Raw genomic sequence first — 19864 nt, forward strand, 5'->3', positions numbered from 1 at the left:
CCTCCCAATGTGCAACTTGTTCTAACAATCTGTTCTTACAAAACCTAATCCAGTTCCACAAGAGTGAGGACTCATTCCCTTAAGAAAAGCATTAATTCCTCTTCATGACTTAATCACTTCTTAAAATCCCCGACAACTTTCTCTACTGCTGCATTGGGGACTTAAACTCCATGAGTTTTGGTGGAGACAAACCATATTCAAACCCTAGCAGTCCTATTCTCTTTTCTTTTTATCTTTTGTTTTAATGTGTTTTTATTTATTAGAATTGTGTGAAGTTGTGTTCCATCACACATGGAACACACAGTAACAAATATCTGATACAAAAATAACTAATTCTAATATTGAACACAGAATAGTTCTATTTCTATTAATAATAAAAACCCAAACTAAGTTTTTATTGGAAATTTTAAATTCAGGCCATTATTTCACAATTTCTAAATCAGAGTAATCCAATTTCAAGATGATTTTCTCATGGTTGAAATTTGCTTTGTCAATGTGTGATTTGGGACTTCCTGTTGTCTCAGGCCATTCCTGCATGTGACGCACCTTAAAGATAGGAACTTGCAATTGTCCTTGCACTGTGCTCCAGTCAGTGTTCTGGACCCAGCCTGCCAATCCTAGCTTTTTACCCTCAGCCTGAGTGTACTTGTGGAAAACCACCACTTGCACCTTCTTCAAAATTTTGTAATCCACTGATACCAAGGTGTCTCCTTCTGCCATGCTCAAACCCTCTTAGTCTTCCCCATAAGGGGCCGAATCACACCAGCAACCACAAAGCCAACTGCCCCCAGCCACACAAATGACTACTCCCGGAAGTTTAGGGTGCCAGTCCCATTTTCATAATAAAATACTTTGGAGAAATGAGATGAGATTTATTAATCATGATTCTTTCTCTTTCAGGTGAGAATGCATTTGGGTGCAGGTGAACAAGTGCTCCTTTCTGAGCAAAGAGTTCATATGGACAACTTGGTTTGGCATTCGGTGAAACTGTATTATGTTAAGGATAATGTTTTCTTGGTTATTGACAAACATTATGAGACAACTAGCCAAATGTCTGGTGGGGTGCATAATTTGAATTTTCACCACGGAATCTACATAGGAGGCCACGGGGGACTCAATGTGCCTTACCTAGATGGAAATCTTCCTAACTTCCGTGGATGTATGGAGGATGTCATATTTAACCAGCGAGAGATCCTTATGTCCCTTAGATCTTATCCTGGTTTTAAGAAGGTTTTTGAGGTCTCACTAGGATGCAATGATGAGTTTTTTGCAGGAGAGGATGAAGCCATCAATTTCTTTAGCTCTAGATCCTATGTCACCTTTCCAGAATGGAAGGTTCAAGGGGAAGGGCTATTGGAATTTGCATTGCAAACTGGAACCCAACAAGCCTTGCTTTTATTTCAGTCAGGAAGAGAAGGGGATTTTGTTGCCTTGGAAATATATGAGGGTCTACTGAAGGCGTATGGAGGAAGAAATGAAAGCAAAATTCAGCTTTCTTCTTTTAGCTTAGTTAGTGACAACAAGTGGCATGTTATTCAACTCAAACTCAGGGAGAGGTATATGGACTTAGTGGTAGATGCACAAAGGGTGAGGACTTTGCTGCCTTTGCCAAGCAAACCATTTGTGTCCAAAGGCCCCCTCTTGGTGGGAGGTCTTGATACTGGAATGTGGGAAAAAGTGAAGAGGTTAGAACTGGCCTCTGTGCCTAGAAAATCTGCTCGAGGAATCTCTTTGAAAGGGTGCATAAGAGACTTGAAAACCAACTCAGAAAAGAGAGCATTAAGGGACGCCCTTATTTCCAAAGATATTTCTGCTGGGTGCAAAATCAAGAGTGTTGATAATGCTAATCCTTCTACAACAGTGATGGAAACCCTGCTTCAGTCAGAAGTTTCCCATTCCCCTGCAGTGCCTGCGACTAACTTCCAAGATGAAAGTAGCCATTTTTTGGTTGTGAATAACTTGGAGGTCCAAGAAGGTGGACGAGCCCTATTGGAACCACGGCATCTAGACGTAAATGAAGAATTTAAGGATTTGGACATCAATTATTCTCAATTACTATTTAAAATAGAAGAAATGCCTGTTCATGGATTCATTCAATTAGATGTTTCCCCTGAACCAGAAATGGAGAAGACTTTTACTCTGTTAGATTTGTGGCAAGAAAAAGTGTGGTATGTGCATGATGGTTCAGAGCAACCTACGGATCATTTCACATTTTCCATCTCTTTCCATAGCAAGAAGGAAATTCCGTCATACCTGCAGAACCATGTTCCACAAGTGTTTAACATTATTGTCATTCCAGTGAATGATCCCCCATACCTGAAGCTCCAGGAAGGAAATTTGCTGGTCCTGTTTGAGAACTCAAAGAAACAACTGACCCCAAATGTAATACAGGTGTCAGACCCTGACACAGTGTCTTCAAGTCTTAGTTTTTCAGTTCTTGGAAGCTTCAATTCAGATGCTGGATTTTTAGAAAATGCCAATGATCCTGAGAGACCCATTAATAGCTTTACACATGAGGATTTAAGAGATGGCAACATTTTCTATGTGCACAGGGGTCACCGCAACTCGCGGATTGTTCTGAGAGCAAGTGATGGTGAGCTGGTTAGCAATACAGCCGTGTTACGGGTCATGGCTGTTCCTTGGGACTTTGAAGTGGCCAATAGGACTGGTGTGGTTGTATCACAAGGGGGCTCCGTTCTGATCACAGGGAGTAACTTGTCCGTGGAAGTTAATGGTGAACGACATGAGATGGAGGCTCGCTATGACATCACTCACCCACCTCAGTTTGGCCAGATTCAGCGTAGAGGGTTGAGTGGAGAATGGAAACAAGTTAGGACCTTTTCTCAGCGTTCTATTGATCGGGGTAGGGTCCGGTACCATAGTACATTCCAAGAACTGCAGCAAGAAAATATTACCGATCACTTTAAATTTAAAGTTAGCATAGAAGGAAAAGTCAGCAAAGAGCTCATATTTCCTGTGACCATACAATGGCTGAAAATTGCACTTTTGAAAAATATTCCCCTAGAGGTCAGTAACATAAACCAGCAAATATTGAATTCTGATCATTTGCAGGCTGCAGCATGGGGTGTGGAAGTAGCCAAGAGGGAGCTACTTTTTAAGTTACTGACCCCACCTAAGAAAGGAAAATTGCTACACGGTGATAAAATTCTCAAAACAAACTCAACCTTCAGCCAAAAAGATATTACTGACTCCAAGATAAGTTATGAACCTCAGGAGAGGCCAAGGGAAGACTCCCAGGATACTTTTAGGTTTTTGATTATTGCAAAACACATAGAATCAAATGACTATACTTTCAGAATAAACTTCAAAACAGATAGGACACACATTATTTTAACAAACAAGGGATTGCTTGTAAAAGAAGGAGAAGGCAAGTTAATCACAAAATCTGAATTATTTGTTCGAACCTTGGACAATCAGATCTTCCAATACAAAGTTACCAAGGGTCCTCAACATGGAAAGCTGAAATTAATTAGCTTTCCAGATTCTCTGGAAAGTAATGACAGTATCACTACATTCACTGATCAAGACATAGTGGGTGAACGGCTGATGTATATTCATGATGACTCTGAGACCCAGTATGACGAATTCTTTCTTGTGGCCTCTGCCAAAGGTTCAGGCCAAGAGGGAGTAGCCAGGGATCTTGACTCAGAGCGATTGTCTACAGAAATCAAAGTCACTGTTTCAGTGGAGTTAAAGAATGATGAGAGGCCAGTGCGCATGGTAGATAAGGTCTTCCATGTCGTACGGAATGGCCAGCGCTTGTTGACCTTGGAAGATCTCTGTTACCATGACCCTGACTTAGATTTTGATGATGGGCAGTTGCTCTACACCCGGCGGGGCATCCCAAATGGAGATTTGGTACGAACCAATGACCCCACTCAGAAACTCTACCAGTTCAGGCAGGAAGACCTGAGGGAAGGACATGTGCTCTTCAGGCACTGGGGAGCAGACTCTGCCCGCTTCGTGCTGTTTGTAACTGATGGTGTCCATTACACGTCGTCCCTTCTTGAGGTCAGTGTGTCAGACCCCTATGTCCAGATAGCCAACAACACAGGGCTGCTTGTACAGAGAGGAAAGGACAGCTGCCTCACCACAGCCAACCTGAGTGTCACCACAAACCAAGATGTCAGAACAGATCTCGAGGTTGAATTCCATATTGTGCAGCCCCCAAAACATGGCAGAGTCCTGGTCAACAATTCTGTGTCTTACTCATTTTCCCAGCATGACCTGAAGCGAGGACAAGTGGTTTATAGGCATAATGGCAGTGGCAACTTTGACATGTTCAACCTGACAGTGAAAGTGAAAGATACACACTTAGAAGTGGGTGTCTGTGTTCAGGTGTTCTCAGAAGGTCAGCAGCCTCACACCCAGGTCCTGCACAGAAACACCCTTGTAGTTGAAGAGGGAAAACCAGTGAGACTGAGTAGAAGAAGGCTCCAGGTGGGTATCATCTAAACACCAAGTATTCTTATTCTCCTAGGACCACAGGGGTGGATATTCTGTTTACTTCTGAAAGCTATTTTTATGTAGATTTATCTCCTGTTAACAAAGGGAAATTAATTATAAAATCTGAGTTATTTTTCAAACCTTGAACAATTAGATCTTTCAATGCAAAAGTCACCAAGAGTCCTCAACATGGAAAGTTGAAATTGATTAACTTTACAGATTCTATGGAAAGTAATGGCATGTCACTATATTTGCAGATTGAGACATAGTGGGTGGGTGACTTTAAAAAAATGCAAAGAAGCCGTTAAAGAAGAAAAGCTGAGTGGTTTCATGACTTTGATGCTGCCAATTTCCTTTAGTTGGAAATGGGACATAAGCTTATTTTGAAGCTATGTACACGCGTATTCATGTGCTTGTGTAAATTTAGTATAGTATGAACTGGGAATAAGGGAGGGTTGTATATATTATGGCCAACTACCTTTGTTTAATTTGACATACTATATTATGATGTAGTAATTTAAAAAATATAAAAAGGAGTCCTAAAACAGTCCTAAAACAGCAGAGGATTATATTACACAATTTATTTCCTTAGTTCTGAATGTGGCTTCATTCTGGAGATGAATAGATAAAACTGGCTAAGACCAGTGGAATACCGGGTCTCAGGCCACAGCCTTCCCATTTCTTCAGGCTCCTATTTGGAAACTTCCAGGGGGACCCGCCGTGTTCATCAGAGTTAGAGGAAGTGTTCTTCTGAAGGTGTCCTGTATAAAGTGTGTGGGAGAATGAGCTGTGATTAATGACAATTGGCCACAAGTGCAGGCTCCTCTGAAGCTGACTTCAGGACAGTGAAAAAATTTACTAAATGCAACCAATAATACAAAATAGAAGTGAGTTGAAGTGAAAATCAGTTTTCTACATAGGATGTTCTGACTAAGGGAATATAGGGCCCCTCCTAGCTTTTCTCAAATTTTTATCAAGAGCTCAGAGTGTTAATATATGTTCCACCACAAGGGGGCATGTGCACTTCAGTGACTGTAAATAAGTTGCAGTCACAGTATTGAGATGGATTTTGCTGAATCAATAAATTAAAAATATATGGAAAATGCTGAGCTGGTTAAAGAGGGGTAGGGAAAAAACTTTTCTCTAAGGTCTTGCAATTTTAGTGATCCCACTACTGTTTCTTCCATAGTCATTTATTCTTTCTCATAGAATTTATTTCTTTCACGTAAACCTTCTAAATCCTGTTTTTTTTTTTTCTGCTATGTGTAATGATCTGTTAGTACATTTGTAGCTACTCTAGATTGTTCACTATTACTTTTCTTTGTGATCAGGGCTGATATTCAAAATATTGGCATAGGTAATAGATCAGATTTAGGTTTAACTGTGTATGAACCCTGAATGTAACTTAAACCATTTGTGGACATGAATAGAAAATGATTAGGGTCATCAATAGTCTTGACTCTTACACACAGTAACATGTTTTTTTTTTTTGTTTTGTTTTGTGTGTGGTGTGTTGACTCAAGGCTGGAAATGAAGCCAATATTCCTCCAGAGGCAGAGTTCATAGTCAGTTCTCCATCAAGGCATGGATACCTCCAAATATCTGAACCAGAAGGTGGCAGCTTGGGTGCAGATGAAAAGTCCGCTTTGAGATTCACACACCGGGATTTTGATGATGGCAGGGTTCTTTATGTGCAGACAGCGCCCGACCAACAGCAGGATCGTTTTTCCCTAGATGTGATAAATGATTCCCAAGTGGTGAGTGCAGTGGAAATTCTGTTGGATATCATCCCTAAGTGGATTCCTCTGGAGGTACAGAATTTCACAGTTCAAGAAGGTGGATCCAAAGCACTTCTGGAGGATGATCTCAAAATTCCAAGCAAGTATTTTGAGGGACTTGACTGTGAATTTATTCTACTCGAATCACCAAAACATGGTTATGTTCAAAGTTCTGATTTTCCAAGAGTAAAGCTAATGAAATTTACCAGGAAACAGGTAATAACTCTAATATATTTGGTCATGTTAGATTAAAAAAAAATTGACTGTTTATCATTTATACACATGGGCTTTGGAGGATGATGGGACCTTGGAGGGGCTCTAGTCTGACCTCCCATCAGATGCTAGGGACTTTTCTACAGTATCCCCCATAGAGAAGGGTCCAACTGGTACTTGAACATCTTCAATGATGGGGAACTTAATACTTCCTGAGATGGGTTCTTCTACTCTAAAAGCTTGCCAACTTTAGTTCTTTGGGCTGAGCTGAAATCTGCCACTTAGAAACTTCTTGGATCCTGATTCCAGTATCCTACAGAATAAATCATAACTCTCTTCATGAAAGTTCTTTAACTATTTGAAAGAAACATTTATCAAATTCCCTTGAATTTTATCTTCTTTAGGTTAAACATCTCTATTCCTCCAACTTGTGCTTATATGCCCTGAGTTTCCTGCATCACCCTGGCTTCCCAGTTCTAGATGAGCAAAATACTTCTGTCCCTCTCAGGATATCAGGGCAACACAGAGGTTCTAAGCATGGGCAGATATTTTGGAGTCATTGTTCCTTTGTTCAATCAACAGATGCTTTCAGAGTATATACTCAGTGCTGTGCTCTGTGCCAAGCCCAAGACTATCATGTTCAAAGTTCCCAGTCCTTGCAATCAGGGAACTGGACCTAACTGTCAATCTGGCATCCAGTCAGGATAAAATAACCAAGGTCAACTCCCGGCTGCTATCAGGTTTCTTTGCTTTGAGCTCAAATGGTGTTATTGTCGGATTTGCTTTCTCTTCCTGCCTCTCCCATTGCATCTTCACAGTGGTGCGATGGGAGGACAGAACTGGTACATTTGATTCTAAGTGAAGGACGTAGGGAAGAGCATAAGGAAGCCTTCAGGAAGGAGTGATGTTTCACCTAGACTTTGAGGAGAGGAAGAGTGAGGAGATAACAGAGGATGAACCAGAGACTGGCATTGCAACAAGGTAGCCTTGTGGCACAGGGCATGGAGGCCTTGAAGGGAAGGGTGATCTGGGAGCACAAGGAGTCTTCCACAGGCTGAGGAGTGGCAGAGGTTTCTTGGGGATGGAGTGTGGAGCAGCCCTCACCCCTGTCCATAGGAGATGTAACCTAAATTGGATGTCAGGGGGGCTAGATTTATCAGGTGGCATTAGGAAGCCCTGGGGGAATCAGAGAATGCTGAGGGCTGTAAAAGCTCTTATACATCAGATCAGGGAGGGCGATTCTTCAGTGACCTCCTCAGGGATCTCTCAATCATGGCTTCCCTTTCGAAGGCTGGACCAACCCCCTGCATACTAACCACCTTCTCTAAGGTGAGTTGAATTAATACTTTGCATTTCATGTACTCTAGGTGAGAGCCCAAGCACTATATTTTGGTACCATTTTGGTCAATTCAGTTATAGACTGTGCTTCATAGGAGGTGTGTTTTTATGGATTGTTGGTTGAAATCTGTGTACTGAGATATAAGCATTCCCTGAGGCACCTATGTCATCATGCAGCTTGTTCACAGAGGAGAGTCTGTGTTTCCAGATGACCACTTCATCTTTCTCTGTGACTCCTGAGTTCTCCAATGTTTGAGATCATCATTTCCACTTAAAGTGACACTAATCTCTGACTCTAGCTGTTAATGGCTTAGATAAGGAGTTCCTGCTCAAATTTGCCCTTTATTCATTCAGAAAGTATTTTTGAGTTTGTTATGAGTCTGGGATGCCAGGACTAGGAACTGGGGATAAAGTGGTGAACTAAGGCAGCAATCGTACTCCAATGGAACTTTGTTCCAATTGGGGGGGGGGAAGTGGGAGGCAGGGAGAGACAATAAATAAAATAAATGTGAGACAAATGGCATGTCGAATGAAAGTTAGTACTCTAGAGAAAAATAAAGCAGGAAAGGAGCTGGGAAGTGCTGGGGCATTTACTGATGTGTGGGTCGTGAGTATGCATGTTTGGGCATGTTGATGTTCAATTTCTAATACAGTGGTCAGGGAAGGCCCATTGAGAAGGTGGCACATGGCAGACACCTGGAGGAGGTGAGTCAGAGAAGCCTAATGTATCAGAAAGAGCTTTCAGGCAGAGGGAGGAGCAAGTGCATGGACTCCCAGGTGAGGAGCAGTGTGTGGTCCAGCACCGTGGGAGCCACGTGCTGGTGGGGAAGAGATTTGACTTTTGACCTGAAGTGAGAAACGAGATCTGGAGCAATAGGGGATAGGAAGGTGTGAGCAGAGGAAAAACTCAGTATACCCCTGAACAGGATCATTGACAGGGGACCATAGACTCTCAATATTTTCTAGAAATTTGTTGAATCCTTTAATTTTAGGTCAGATTTTTCTAGTTTTCAGTCTAGGAATTTACAAATCCCTAACACACCCCGTCCTGCACTTCAGATTAATATTATGAAATGACATGTAATTTGGGGAAGTGATACTCCACTGAAGAAATGATGTATTTCTCTAGGAAGAATACCTAGGAGGAGATGATTGTTATGTAAATGCTGGGATCCCGAAATGCCTTAAGTTGAGGCTTCTCTCATCTTGTGATCAGTGTCACCTTCCGTGTTTGTTTTAAAGTAACTTAAAACAGCATGTTCCAGGAATGTTATGATCAGGCCTGTGATCTGGAATTCCTCGGCTCACCGGAGCTCCAAAGAAATTCCTATAGCACCTGTGTATGAGTGGCCACAACTCTCCCTTGAGACCCTTCCTGAACTTTTCAACCCATGTCAGAAATACCTCTGAGAGATCAAAAGACTTTGCTCAAAGGAAATGCGCCACAGGAATGGGCGAAGTTGAACTGCTAAAAATTTTGGCTTTATTTTATCAAAACAAACACAACCTCAGAGACCTTTTCAGATGTTTAACAACTCCATTTGGGATTTGGAAGTTCTCTGCCATTGTCTGTTTGGGTCACAGACTCATTGAAGCTTTAAAATTCTCTTGGTCTCTAATTTTGATCCTGGGCTTTTTATCGTCTCCTACCTGAATCTTAGATACATGAGAGGCATTCTGATCAAAATTTTGGTTATTATAAATTGAAAAGGAAAAACGAAGTCATTGGATGACTGCTTCAGAATTAATTAAAAATATGTAATCTTATAGGATAAAAGTAAATATTTGCAATTTGATAGAATAATTTGACTCCAATATATTTCATGATAGGAGATGCATTTTAGCTCATCATTGGTAGCACCCCTTAAGAGATGAACACACACACACACAAATTATTCTGAAGGAGAAGGAATAGGATTAGGAGGTAGCAGGTATAATCTCACATACAAAGAATAATTAAAGGACCAATGCATACTTGGCTTAGAAATGAGAAATGTGAGAGAACTTAATAGTTGCCCTGGTCCATATGTCTCCAAAGAGGAAATATCCGACCAATGGGGAGAAATTTCATTGTTTTATGAAACAATAAGCAACTTCAGAAATTAGTCATTCTAAATATGCAAGTACTGTCTGTATTTGATTGTGTTTTTCCATTGGTGGGAAGGCTGTATATGTTCCTCCCACCACACTTGGGTATTAGAAATAGCATTTGAATTCAGGGTTTCTGATTACCAATCCAGAATTCTCTTTGTATATCGCATTATTCAATTGCTCTTTTTCTCCTTAAACTTATTTCTAGGATAAAGTATTAATTTAGAAAATATATCATCCAGCACAATTTGCTGATTGATGGACTTAAACTTCATGGGATGAGGATATGCTTTTGTGCTTTGGCAAGATATTTAAAATCAGAATTTCTTTTATAGCAATTTATTCATATTTTGAAAGTCACATTTGAGCACGTTAGTGATTTTGTTGTTTGTTGGTTATAGGTGGAAAAGAAACTGATTTACTATGTTCATGATGATAGTGAGGAGCTTCTTGATAATTTCACCATCTTTGCAAATAGCTCAGAGCTTGGAAAACAGAGTTTGCCCAAAACCCTTTTTGTGACTGTTGAATCTGTAAATGACAAAGCTCCAGTAATAACAGCCAATAAGATCCTCCAGGTAAGTGCTACATGCTTTTGACTTAACTTGAGAACCTTAGGGCTTCCAAATTGGTTTTCTATTTTATTATTTCTAATGTTAAATAAGAAGGCATATGAATATATATATATATATATATATATATATATATATATATATACATATATACACACACACACACATACATATATTTGATATAATCCCATGGTTTTAAATAAATATTAGTTATTACCAGGACATTCTGTTGGGTGCCATTTGGAAAATATAAAGAATCCCAATGAACCTGGTGTGATGCTCCCTGAGGCTTGGCCTTTGGAGGCAGATTAGGAAGGTGTCTGCCCATGGACAGCCACTGCTAAGCGGGTAGTGGGTTTTGTAGCCAACATATCTGGGAGGAAGCCCTGGCTGCCCACTACTAGCTATGTGACCTTGAGCAAGTTATTTGGTTCCCTAGTTTGTTCTCATTAGGATGGAGGATTAAATAAGAGTGAGAGGATTAAATAAGATGATGTTAGGTTCTCACACAGTGCTTCCATGTAGTTAGACTCAATAAATAGTAGCTATTATTTCTAAAAATTAGTTCACACCAGTTGGGTAAAAGAAGTCACGTGACAGTATTTTTTCGATCTGGGAACTTTGCTTCCTTTCACTGTCCTGGAAAATCCCCCAGGGGTAGATCTCAAGCACTCTCAGGTACTCATCTCTCAGCTGGTGGGGTGTTAGCCATTTTGTTTCTGTTCTTTTGTGGAGATTGCCCTGAGGCAGCATCTCCATGTGGTTTCTGCTGCCTACACAAAGGGGCTGATGTGCCAGAAACCTCCTGGCATGGACGGCACATTTCCTGCCACATCAGCAGCATAGGTGCTGGTGAACTCATTGATGCCAGTTTATACTGAAGCATCTCAAAAATTCCATTTAATAGATTCTCTCAGGTTTAACTTATACTTTCTTTATATTCCTTCTTCTAAGGATTTTATTATATGTACATGTGCATATAAACATGTAAATATTGTATACATGTCAATGCATCTAAACATATAAATATTGTACCCCTTACTTACCTGGTTCTACAGGGGAGAAAACTAAAGCCCAGGGAGCAATCAGGGTCCTCAGAACAGTAGCTTGTAGGTTCTTTTGATTTCTATTCCAAGAATTCTTCCATCCTATTTTCTTCATCATGCTTTTTTTAGAGGGGTATTTAAAAAAATAAACCACTTTAACTAACAAAATTGTGGTTGTTGTTGATGCTAGTCTAACCCAATATATCTTAAAGGATTTTTGAGGAGAGGGGGTGGTGCTGGTGATCGATCCCACATATGCCAGGCAAGTACTCTACCACTGAGCTACACCTTCAGCTTTAAAGCTTATTTTCTAAGTGGTATAAAGACCACCAAGCCACAGAATGGTGCAGCAGATGCAGCATCAATGGAAGTTGACACAAATAGGAAAAGGGTCTTTGGTGAGTGTGGAGGCCAGCTAGGTCTCAGGGAGGGACAGGAAGAAAGTAAAACAAATAGCAGTGAAACATGAAGCATTAACCTTTGCCCTTAATTTATGAAACACCCTAGGGCCAATTAAACAATAGTGCAGGCATACCCAGGAGCCCACCAAGGGCTAATCTAATGAACAAATTTTACATTGTAAAAGATCACCGAGGTTTTAATGTTTATCTATTCAAAATAATTAGATCTAGGAATAGACTTTTGAGCTCTTTTAGTGATCTTAAAGATCCATTCATTTTTCTATGTCTCCATTTTATGTGAAAAATTAATAGTGTTAATTAAAATTAATAATATGCCTTTGGAACTTGTGGCTTTGGAGTTTGCTTCACAGACATGACCCAGGTAGCCCAGGAATGGTATGTGCCAACTGGTTAAGCTCCTCTGTTTCAGTCACTTTTCTTATGCTTTCCACACAACTTTGGCTATGATTGCTACTGAGGTCACTCTCTGCAAAGTCATCTGAGATGCGGGCTATTGGCTAGAGTGAGGAATCTTAGCTGTCAATCACCATTGAACAATTATAAAAGTTTATATCGCGTGTGTTTTTACAGAGGACTGGGGGTCTTCAGTAACTAGTGTCATTTCCATAGCCCTTCAGAGGAACTGCTGAGATTATTAACCTTATTTGTAAAGTGGAAACATTGAGGCGCAGAGTGGTCACAAGGGAGGGTAGTGGACTTGAAACTAATCTGTCCACATCCCACACTCTCATCATCAATGCTCTGCCACATTCCCCTGTTACTTTTGTCTCACTCTGGCTCTTTTAATACATCATGTTATCAAGGGATAGTTTTTTGTTGTTGTTGTTGTTGTTTTTTTTCGGTAAGGAAAAAAGGCTGCAGAGCTGCTCTTGCTCTTACTGCAGTGGTTTTTATGCCACCATCTCTACAGCAGTTGTATTGACAAGAGTGGGTTTGCCCAGGAAAAGTAGTAGAGGGTTTGGTCGTGTTGCTGCATGGTGCAGAACTGTAGAAAGTAAAAGATCTAGAGGAGGCAATAGGGCGGTCAGGATCTAGAGAGCTATGGGAGAAGGGCTGGAGTCAACTGAAGAAAGGGAGAACCAAGGAAGGAGATGGTCAATGCTTAGGCCTTCTTATGAAAAGGAATTGAAACCTCATGTCCAGCTCAGCTTTGAGCTCCAAGTTCCCCTCAGTTATAAGATGCAATATCAACTTAATCACATCTTTGTCATACCAAATGCATCTGTCAATTTAAGATGTTCAGAAATCTTAAAATGGGAGGGAGAAAAAGCATACCCTAGACTTTGTTTCTGTCCTCCTCTAAAATTAGGGAAATACAGTTTGTGGGGTGGTTCTAGTGGTCTGCCCACACTGCCTCCCCCAACCTTGACTCAAAAGTGTTTTATCTCAAGGGGTTGGGGGGGAGAATGAGGAGTAGCAGGGGCAAGGATCATTTTCTTCATTCTTACCTTATCCCTGGTAATCTGGATCCAGGCCAGTTTTGACTGATATGCCATTCGACTCCGGTTCTTTCTGAGTTTATTCATTTATTTACCTGTAAAAGAAACTTGTTCTGTGTTTTGAAGTTTTCAGATTAAAATTAGGAGACTGGAGTTGAAGGTTTGTAAACTGGCCACTTGAACTTCAGGAACACTTACTAGCAAAACTGTAGGGAGGAGTTGTTTTGCTTGGTGATCTCAGTTCCTCCCAATTTGAATCCTCTGATTATATGACTCTAAAACTTGCATGAGGTGCTCTGGTCTTGTTTGGCTGGACTTGGACGGATGGAGAAACTGTAGCATTGCAATTTTGTATTGGTTTGATTCAATCTAGTCTGGATTAAGTGGACATTTTACATTTTAAAACCATTAAACCATTTCTCCTCTTTTTGGCTGAGAAACATAAACAGTTTTGGATTTAAAGTCAGTGTTTCTGCCATCTGAAAGTGACCAGGTACACTGTAGGATATGCTAACTAATTATTTAAAGACGTAGAAATAGTTTTAGCAGGACATGCTTGGCTTAAAATGAAGAAACCCTAAGAATTTGTTTTCTTCACTTGTAGTCAGTCATCTTGGTGCACTGTTCAATGAAAGTTATTCTATATCAAAGGGCTTTGGTTCATTTGTCAAATAAGATTTTTCCTTTGTTTGATTTATAACTATTACAAAAAGAATCTATTGGGATTTTGTTGATTTCCAGCTATATGATACAGAATTTAGTTAAAGGGCTTCTCTGTAATGGTTTTGTCTATGAAAAGGATATGTTACTGCTCCCAGGAATCTGATTGGACTATGGCAACCCAGGCTTCTAGCTGGGAATGTTCTCAAAGAGACGTTTCCTAATCATCACAGGCAAAATAGCACTGGGCTGTTTTCTGTTTTGGGACCCTACTTTTTTCTTATTTTTAGTGCCCATTACTCTCTGATATTAAACAAATAAACAATCCATTGTCTGTCTCCTCACATAAATCTAATCTCCCTTTGGAAGGGACTTCACCTGTATTTGTCCTGTTGTATCCTCAGAGTATGACACAGCATCTGGCACATTATAGGGGCAATAAATATTAAATGGATGAATGCCTTCATGAAGCTTAGAGTCAGTGGAAAAGTCAATTAAATAATTATAAATGGAGTGATGATCTGCTGTGTATATATATAATATATAGAGAAAATATAATATATATACAAAGTATTTAAGGAGATAGAGAATGGTTTGGGGTTAGAGAATACTGATATTTCAGAGAGGATGATCTGCGAAGGTCTCTCTGTTGAGGGAACATTTGTTGTGAGGCTTGTAATTCAGGGGCCCCCAAGACCTCCCTAAGGTTCATTGATTTGTAGGACTTGGTATACTAATGACTACCATTTATCACAGTGAAAAATATAAAGCAAAATCAGCAAAGGAAAAAGGCACATGGGGTGAAGTCCAGAGGAAACTAGGTCGAGCTCTGAGTGGTTTTCCAGTGAAGTCACACAGGATGCACTTAATTGCTCCAGTAAGTTGTGACAACACATAAGTGTTTTCTACCAGGGAAGCTCAATGGATACTGAATGCCCAAGATTTTTACAGAAAGCTGGTCAGGTAGGTGCCCTCTGCCTACTATGTACCTAAATCCCAGACTCCAGGAGGAAAGCCAGTGTCCAGAGATAAACCACATTGTTTGTACAAACAGTTTAGACATATTGACCCACGTTGTCCCTCGGGAAAAATTTACTATCAGTGTAGAACACTGCTTAACTGACAAGTTCTTAGATGCCAGCTGAAGGCCAACCTTACACGCAGACCATCCTAGAGAAAGGCAATCTTTAAAAAATTTTTAAATTTATTCTTTTTAATTATATGTATAACATCCAGATACATCTGACATCATCAGTCCCCAGCACCCTCCCCCACGTCCCCCTTCTCTACTTCACCAATCCCTCTTCAATCCATTACAGTTTACTTTTTTTTTTTTTTTAATTAGTGTCCTGTGGATACACCTGATGCCAGGACCCACCATACCACATCCACACATGCACATAGGAAAATTCGGTCAGATTCATTCTACTATTCTTCCCTTTTCCAATCCTTAAAGGAAGGCAGTCTTAAGCCTGCTATTAACTATTTTCTAAATAAGAGTGGGGGTGGGGGATTGGGGTGTTTAGATGTTTCATTTATATGTATATTATAGAGGAGAGTATTCCTGGAAAAGGATTATCCCAGAACAAAGGTAGCAGGTCTGTAGTGAGCCTGCCATTTCTGAAGGCATGAAAAACTTGGAGCAAGTAGAGCAGATGGAGAGAAAAGGAGAGTGAGAGATATTAGGCTCCCTGGTGAGAGTTGATTTTTGGCCAGAAGGACCTCCCAGTGTCTCCCTGAACTACACAATTTTGTTCCATCAAGTGTCCAGGGATGATAATGGGGAAGCAGCCATCATCTTTCGAGTCCCTGCTTGAGTCAAGCTGAGTTCTAAAAGGATCACATAAATGATGAGATGAATTCTCATTTAATTCTCTCAATGACTCTTGAATCAAATGAGATTGCAGTTGATTTGGGACACAGAAAGACTAAGTCACTTGGCCAAGATTGTGCAGTTAATAGAAAAGTGGAATTTAAGTCCAGGTGGTCTGAGCAGAGCAGCCACACTCTGCTATCCATAGTGGGAGTATTCTTAAACTGTGTTTTACAAGTGCAGGTTACAACCTATGAGTCAGGACCAATATTTTAAAAACAAATTACATTGAACAAAATAGAACAGGTAGCTTCAAAATGTACTATGATTACTAAAAGTTAAGTATTATTTTGTGAAACTTTTGCTACAATTATAGATAAAACACAGATACACACACACAAAAATACACGTGTATGTACTAGGTTGCTGCATAAATATATTCCTTACTTTGGATGTTAATCAAAAATCATGTGAGCCATTGATCCAGCAAAGCTATATAATTTTATATTGATGAATCTTTTTTTTTTTTTCCCATCCCTTTTCCTGTTTCTGGGATAACCTCTCCTTTCATGGATTGAATCAAATCCACTGAACTCCTTGTATTCACCAGGACACCTAGAAACCGGTGCTCTAAGGCTGTAATGGAGTTGATAGAACCTTGACTACCCACACCTGGCTCCTCAAATACTCCATCAGGGTAGTTTACCGCACGTAAGGAGTCTCTGTGTTCTAGGCAGGGGTCAGATTGTTTCCTTTAGTTTTGGAGTCACCCTGCAACTTCCCATCATAGCCCTGCCTGCCTGTCACCCTGCACAGCTGCTATATTCTCTTCAGCAGTAAAGGAGGTTGGGATGGAAGGGACAGGTACATTGTCTACACACCCGGCTGATTCACTTTATGGACTGCTGTCATGGTCCAAAAAATCATGGCAATGAAGGAAAAAATAAATAATAAAGTTTTAAATATTCTAAGACAAAGGAATATATATGAGGGCTTATAATCATATCACTTTTCTATTATATATCATGTAATGTGAATGAATTTGCCTTGAGAATTTTCAAATAATGTCATTTGTGCACTGAAATTTTATAAAATGGGCATTGTGATTATGCTATAATCAACATAATTTTGACTTGATGGAAAAGAGCCCAGAAGCAGCTAGGAATTAGTCTTGCTAATTTTGAAAGGCTGTATAGGAAATGGATGACATGTAAGATATCCTTTTACTTTCTTCCCTTACTATTATTGTTTTTTTACATTGGAATTTCATATCTCTGTCTTAACCACCAGACTGTAGAATAATAATGGCAAATAAGCATAGACAACTTCCTGGAAAGACTGTGTGTATTTGTTATATTGCGGGAAGTTTTCATGAATTGATATCCTTGAATACGAGTAAAGTGGTCAGATTTGTTAACATTTTACTGAAAGCTGATGCATAAAGCATTTTTTTTCGCCAAAATAGTAGAACTGTGAGAGTACATTTTTTCCAATAACCAATAGTCTTTCCAAAGCTATGGTTAATAGTTACTTCTATCCAGGTAAAGTTTCTATCCAGTGGCATTTCTTATTGTAGAGCAATTTGTCAGTGATAATAAAATCATCTGCATAGTCACATTGGTAGCTAATACTGACTCAGTACAAACCCTGGGCTTGCCATTGTTCTTAGCACTTCATGTGAATCCTCAACATCTCTATGTATATTATTTTTTATTTTAAAGATGAGGAATCTGTAGCACTGGGAGGTTTAGATACTAGGCCAAAGTCAAAAGAGTGAGAGCTTCTGGGAGTGAGCAGCAGTTAGGATGGGAGGCTGAACTCAGCCACAGTGCTGCGCTCCTTCTTCCTTCACAGTTACAGTGAAGGAGCCCAAGGACCAGAGGAAGCAGATAAAGCCAGTGTTGCTCTTATTCCCATTTTAAGAAGTCAGAATTAAAGCTCAAGAGATTGACAGAGGCTACAGATGTTGCTCAGTGGTAGAGCACTTGCCTAGCATGTGCAAAACCTTGGGGGTGGGGGGAGAGAGAGAGAGAGAGAGAGAGAGAGAGAGAGAGAGAGAGAGAGAGATATCTTAAAAGATTTGCCTAAAATAGCAGAAATAGAGTTAAACAGAGGCAGGGAGAATCTGAGGCAAAGGCCATTTCGCAAATACAGATCCCATAAAGCCTCTAGATACTGTGCTGTCCCTGACTTGGACCCAGCATTTTCTCAAGTTCATCATATGATCTTTCACGGCCATTTGCTCTCCTTGCTTATCATGAGGACCTTGGGGAGGTTGTGTGAAAGTCAACCTGCAGTCTACCTGAGGGTAGGAGATGGGGGGGATAGAGCCCCTGATGGCATCTCAGACTCTGATGGGAGTTCTAAGCCAGACCTGAGTGTGAACTTATCAGTTCCAGCGTTTCATTTCTACTTCTCCTGAAGTAGAAAAACAACATGTCCTTAAACCACAGGACTGTCTGCTGATCTGTAAGGCCATTCAGTGAGACAGGGAATTGTCTGTGTCCTGACAAACTGAAATTAGGAAATGAAGTTAGGCCATCTTGTGTGAATCCTTTGCCTTTTACTCTGAAATATATTTTACTAAATACTTTTGTATTCAAATGTGATCAGTGATTTTTTTAAGCATATTTGATAGAAGATATGTGTGTCCACAAGGGGGCTTCATTTTCCTATTTTTCAAGTTTCTCTTCCTATGATAAATACTATGTATTTTGTCTTCTTGTTTATACACTGAAACTAGAACCATTTGCTTTTTCTTGTTTCTTCCTTCCTTCCTTCCTTCCTTTCTTTCATTGCTGGGGATTAAACCCCAGGGCCTGGCACATGCTTGGCATGAGTTCTATTACTGAGCTGCACTCTCTAGCCCTACTTGCTTTTGATAAATACTAAAAAGAGCTTCAAGAACTAGGCATAGTTGAAAAATTGGAGCTGCAAAATTTGAAATGACAGCTGAAGTCCTGAGGGGGTCAAATGGTGGGATAATGAATTCATGAACATTTTACATCCTTCATATGAAACTCAAAAGAAAGGTCTGAGTCTTTAAATATTAAGATCATAATTTGGATTAAATTAATAAATCCCACTAACCTACTCTTAGAGCTATGTTTAAAAAAATTTTTTTTCCAAGTTGATTATTTCATGGGCTTCAGATTGTTTTTAAATTTGAGCTCAAGTTCGGATTCATTGTTGTTCTTCTCCCCACCTAACTGAAGTTTCTGTTACCAAGCATGGGGCACTAATCAGGCCTTCCCTGAAACAATGGTGCTGTTAGTTAAAGAGAATTTGATGTTATAAGTGAGGACATGAGGGTGCTAGCTCTCGTTCTGAGTGGCAGGTTTTCCATTTGTTTTGCAAGATGGTGTATTCCAGAGCGGGGAGGAGAAAGCAGCTTTCCCCTGTAGAGGAACTGCCGTGGAAAACATGCTTCCTCCTGCTCCTCTGTGCCTGGTGTTGGAAACAACCAGTGTTTACAAGTTACAGAGGAGAAGTGGTAGTACATTGCCAAGTCAGTTTGAGTTCCTAAACAAATGAGAATAAGACATATAAAAATATTTTTTTAAGTGTAAAAAGTGAAAAAGTGGAATGAGTGGGTTTGGCATTTTGTTAAACAGGCCACCTTGTATATTTTATACAGACTATAGCCTTTCAAAGGGTAAAATGAAGGCTAAAACCTTATAATTTGAACATTCAGTTGATTAGCATTTCTGGTAGCTATTAAAAAAATGATGCCCTAGAGCTTAATGCTGACAATCTTCAGTGGTCATATTCTAAAAGGCAAGATATAGGAGCATCTGCTGATAGCACAGTCATTAAAAAGATAAACTAATCATCTTATTGTGGATGCTATAGAATTAAACAAAATCTTCAGACAGTGTTATAGAACAGCCTCAGTGGTAGTAATCTTCATAATCAGAAGGACTTTTAAATAACATTGATATTGATATTAAATGATATTCAAAAAATCACATCTGGGCTGGGGTCATAGCTAAATGGTATAGCATTTGGCTAGCATTTGAGAGACC

At 39.9% G+C, this 19864-nt stretch overlaps 2 protein-coding genes across 2 annotated transcripts in view; one reads left to right on the forward strand and one right to left on the reverse strand.

Annotated features, from left to right (window-relative positions):
• Positions 1–19864, forward strand: part of LOC107151895 (chondroitin sulfate proteoglycan 4-like) — a 62359-nt gene that overhangs the window by 9278 nt on the left and 33217 nt on the right. The window contains exons 3-5 of the mRNA XM_015497309.2: positions 901–4461; positions 5991–6461; positions 10289–10465. Coding sequence (XP_015352795.2) covers positions 901–4461; positions 5991–6461; positions 10289–10465 — 4209 coding nt within the window. The remainder of the gene's footprint in view (positions 1–900; positions 4462–5990; positions 6462–10288; positions 10466–19864) is intronic.
• Positions 421–720, reverse strand: LOC107151894 (acylphosphatase-1-like). Its single transcript, XM_048800047.1, has one exon. The coding sequence runs from the start codon at positions 718–720 to the stop codon at positions 421–423; it is 300 nt and encodes a 99-aa protein (XP_048656004.1).

Source organism: Marmota marmota, unplaced genomic scaffold (assembly GCF_001458135.2).
Source record: "Marmota marmota marmota unplaced genomic scaffold, marMar, whole genome shotgun sequence".
Lineage (NCBI taxonomy): Eukaryota > Metazoa > Chordata > Mammalia > Rodentia > Sciuridae > Marmota > Marmota marmota.

Excerpts from the sequence above, each read along its gene's own strand:
- LOC107151894 (XM_048800047.1), bottom strand. The coding sequence starts at position 720 with ATGGCAGAAGGAGACACCTTGGTATCAGTGGATTACAAAATTTTGAAG.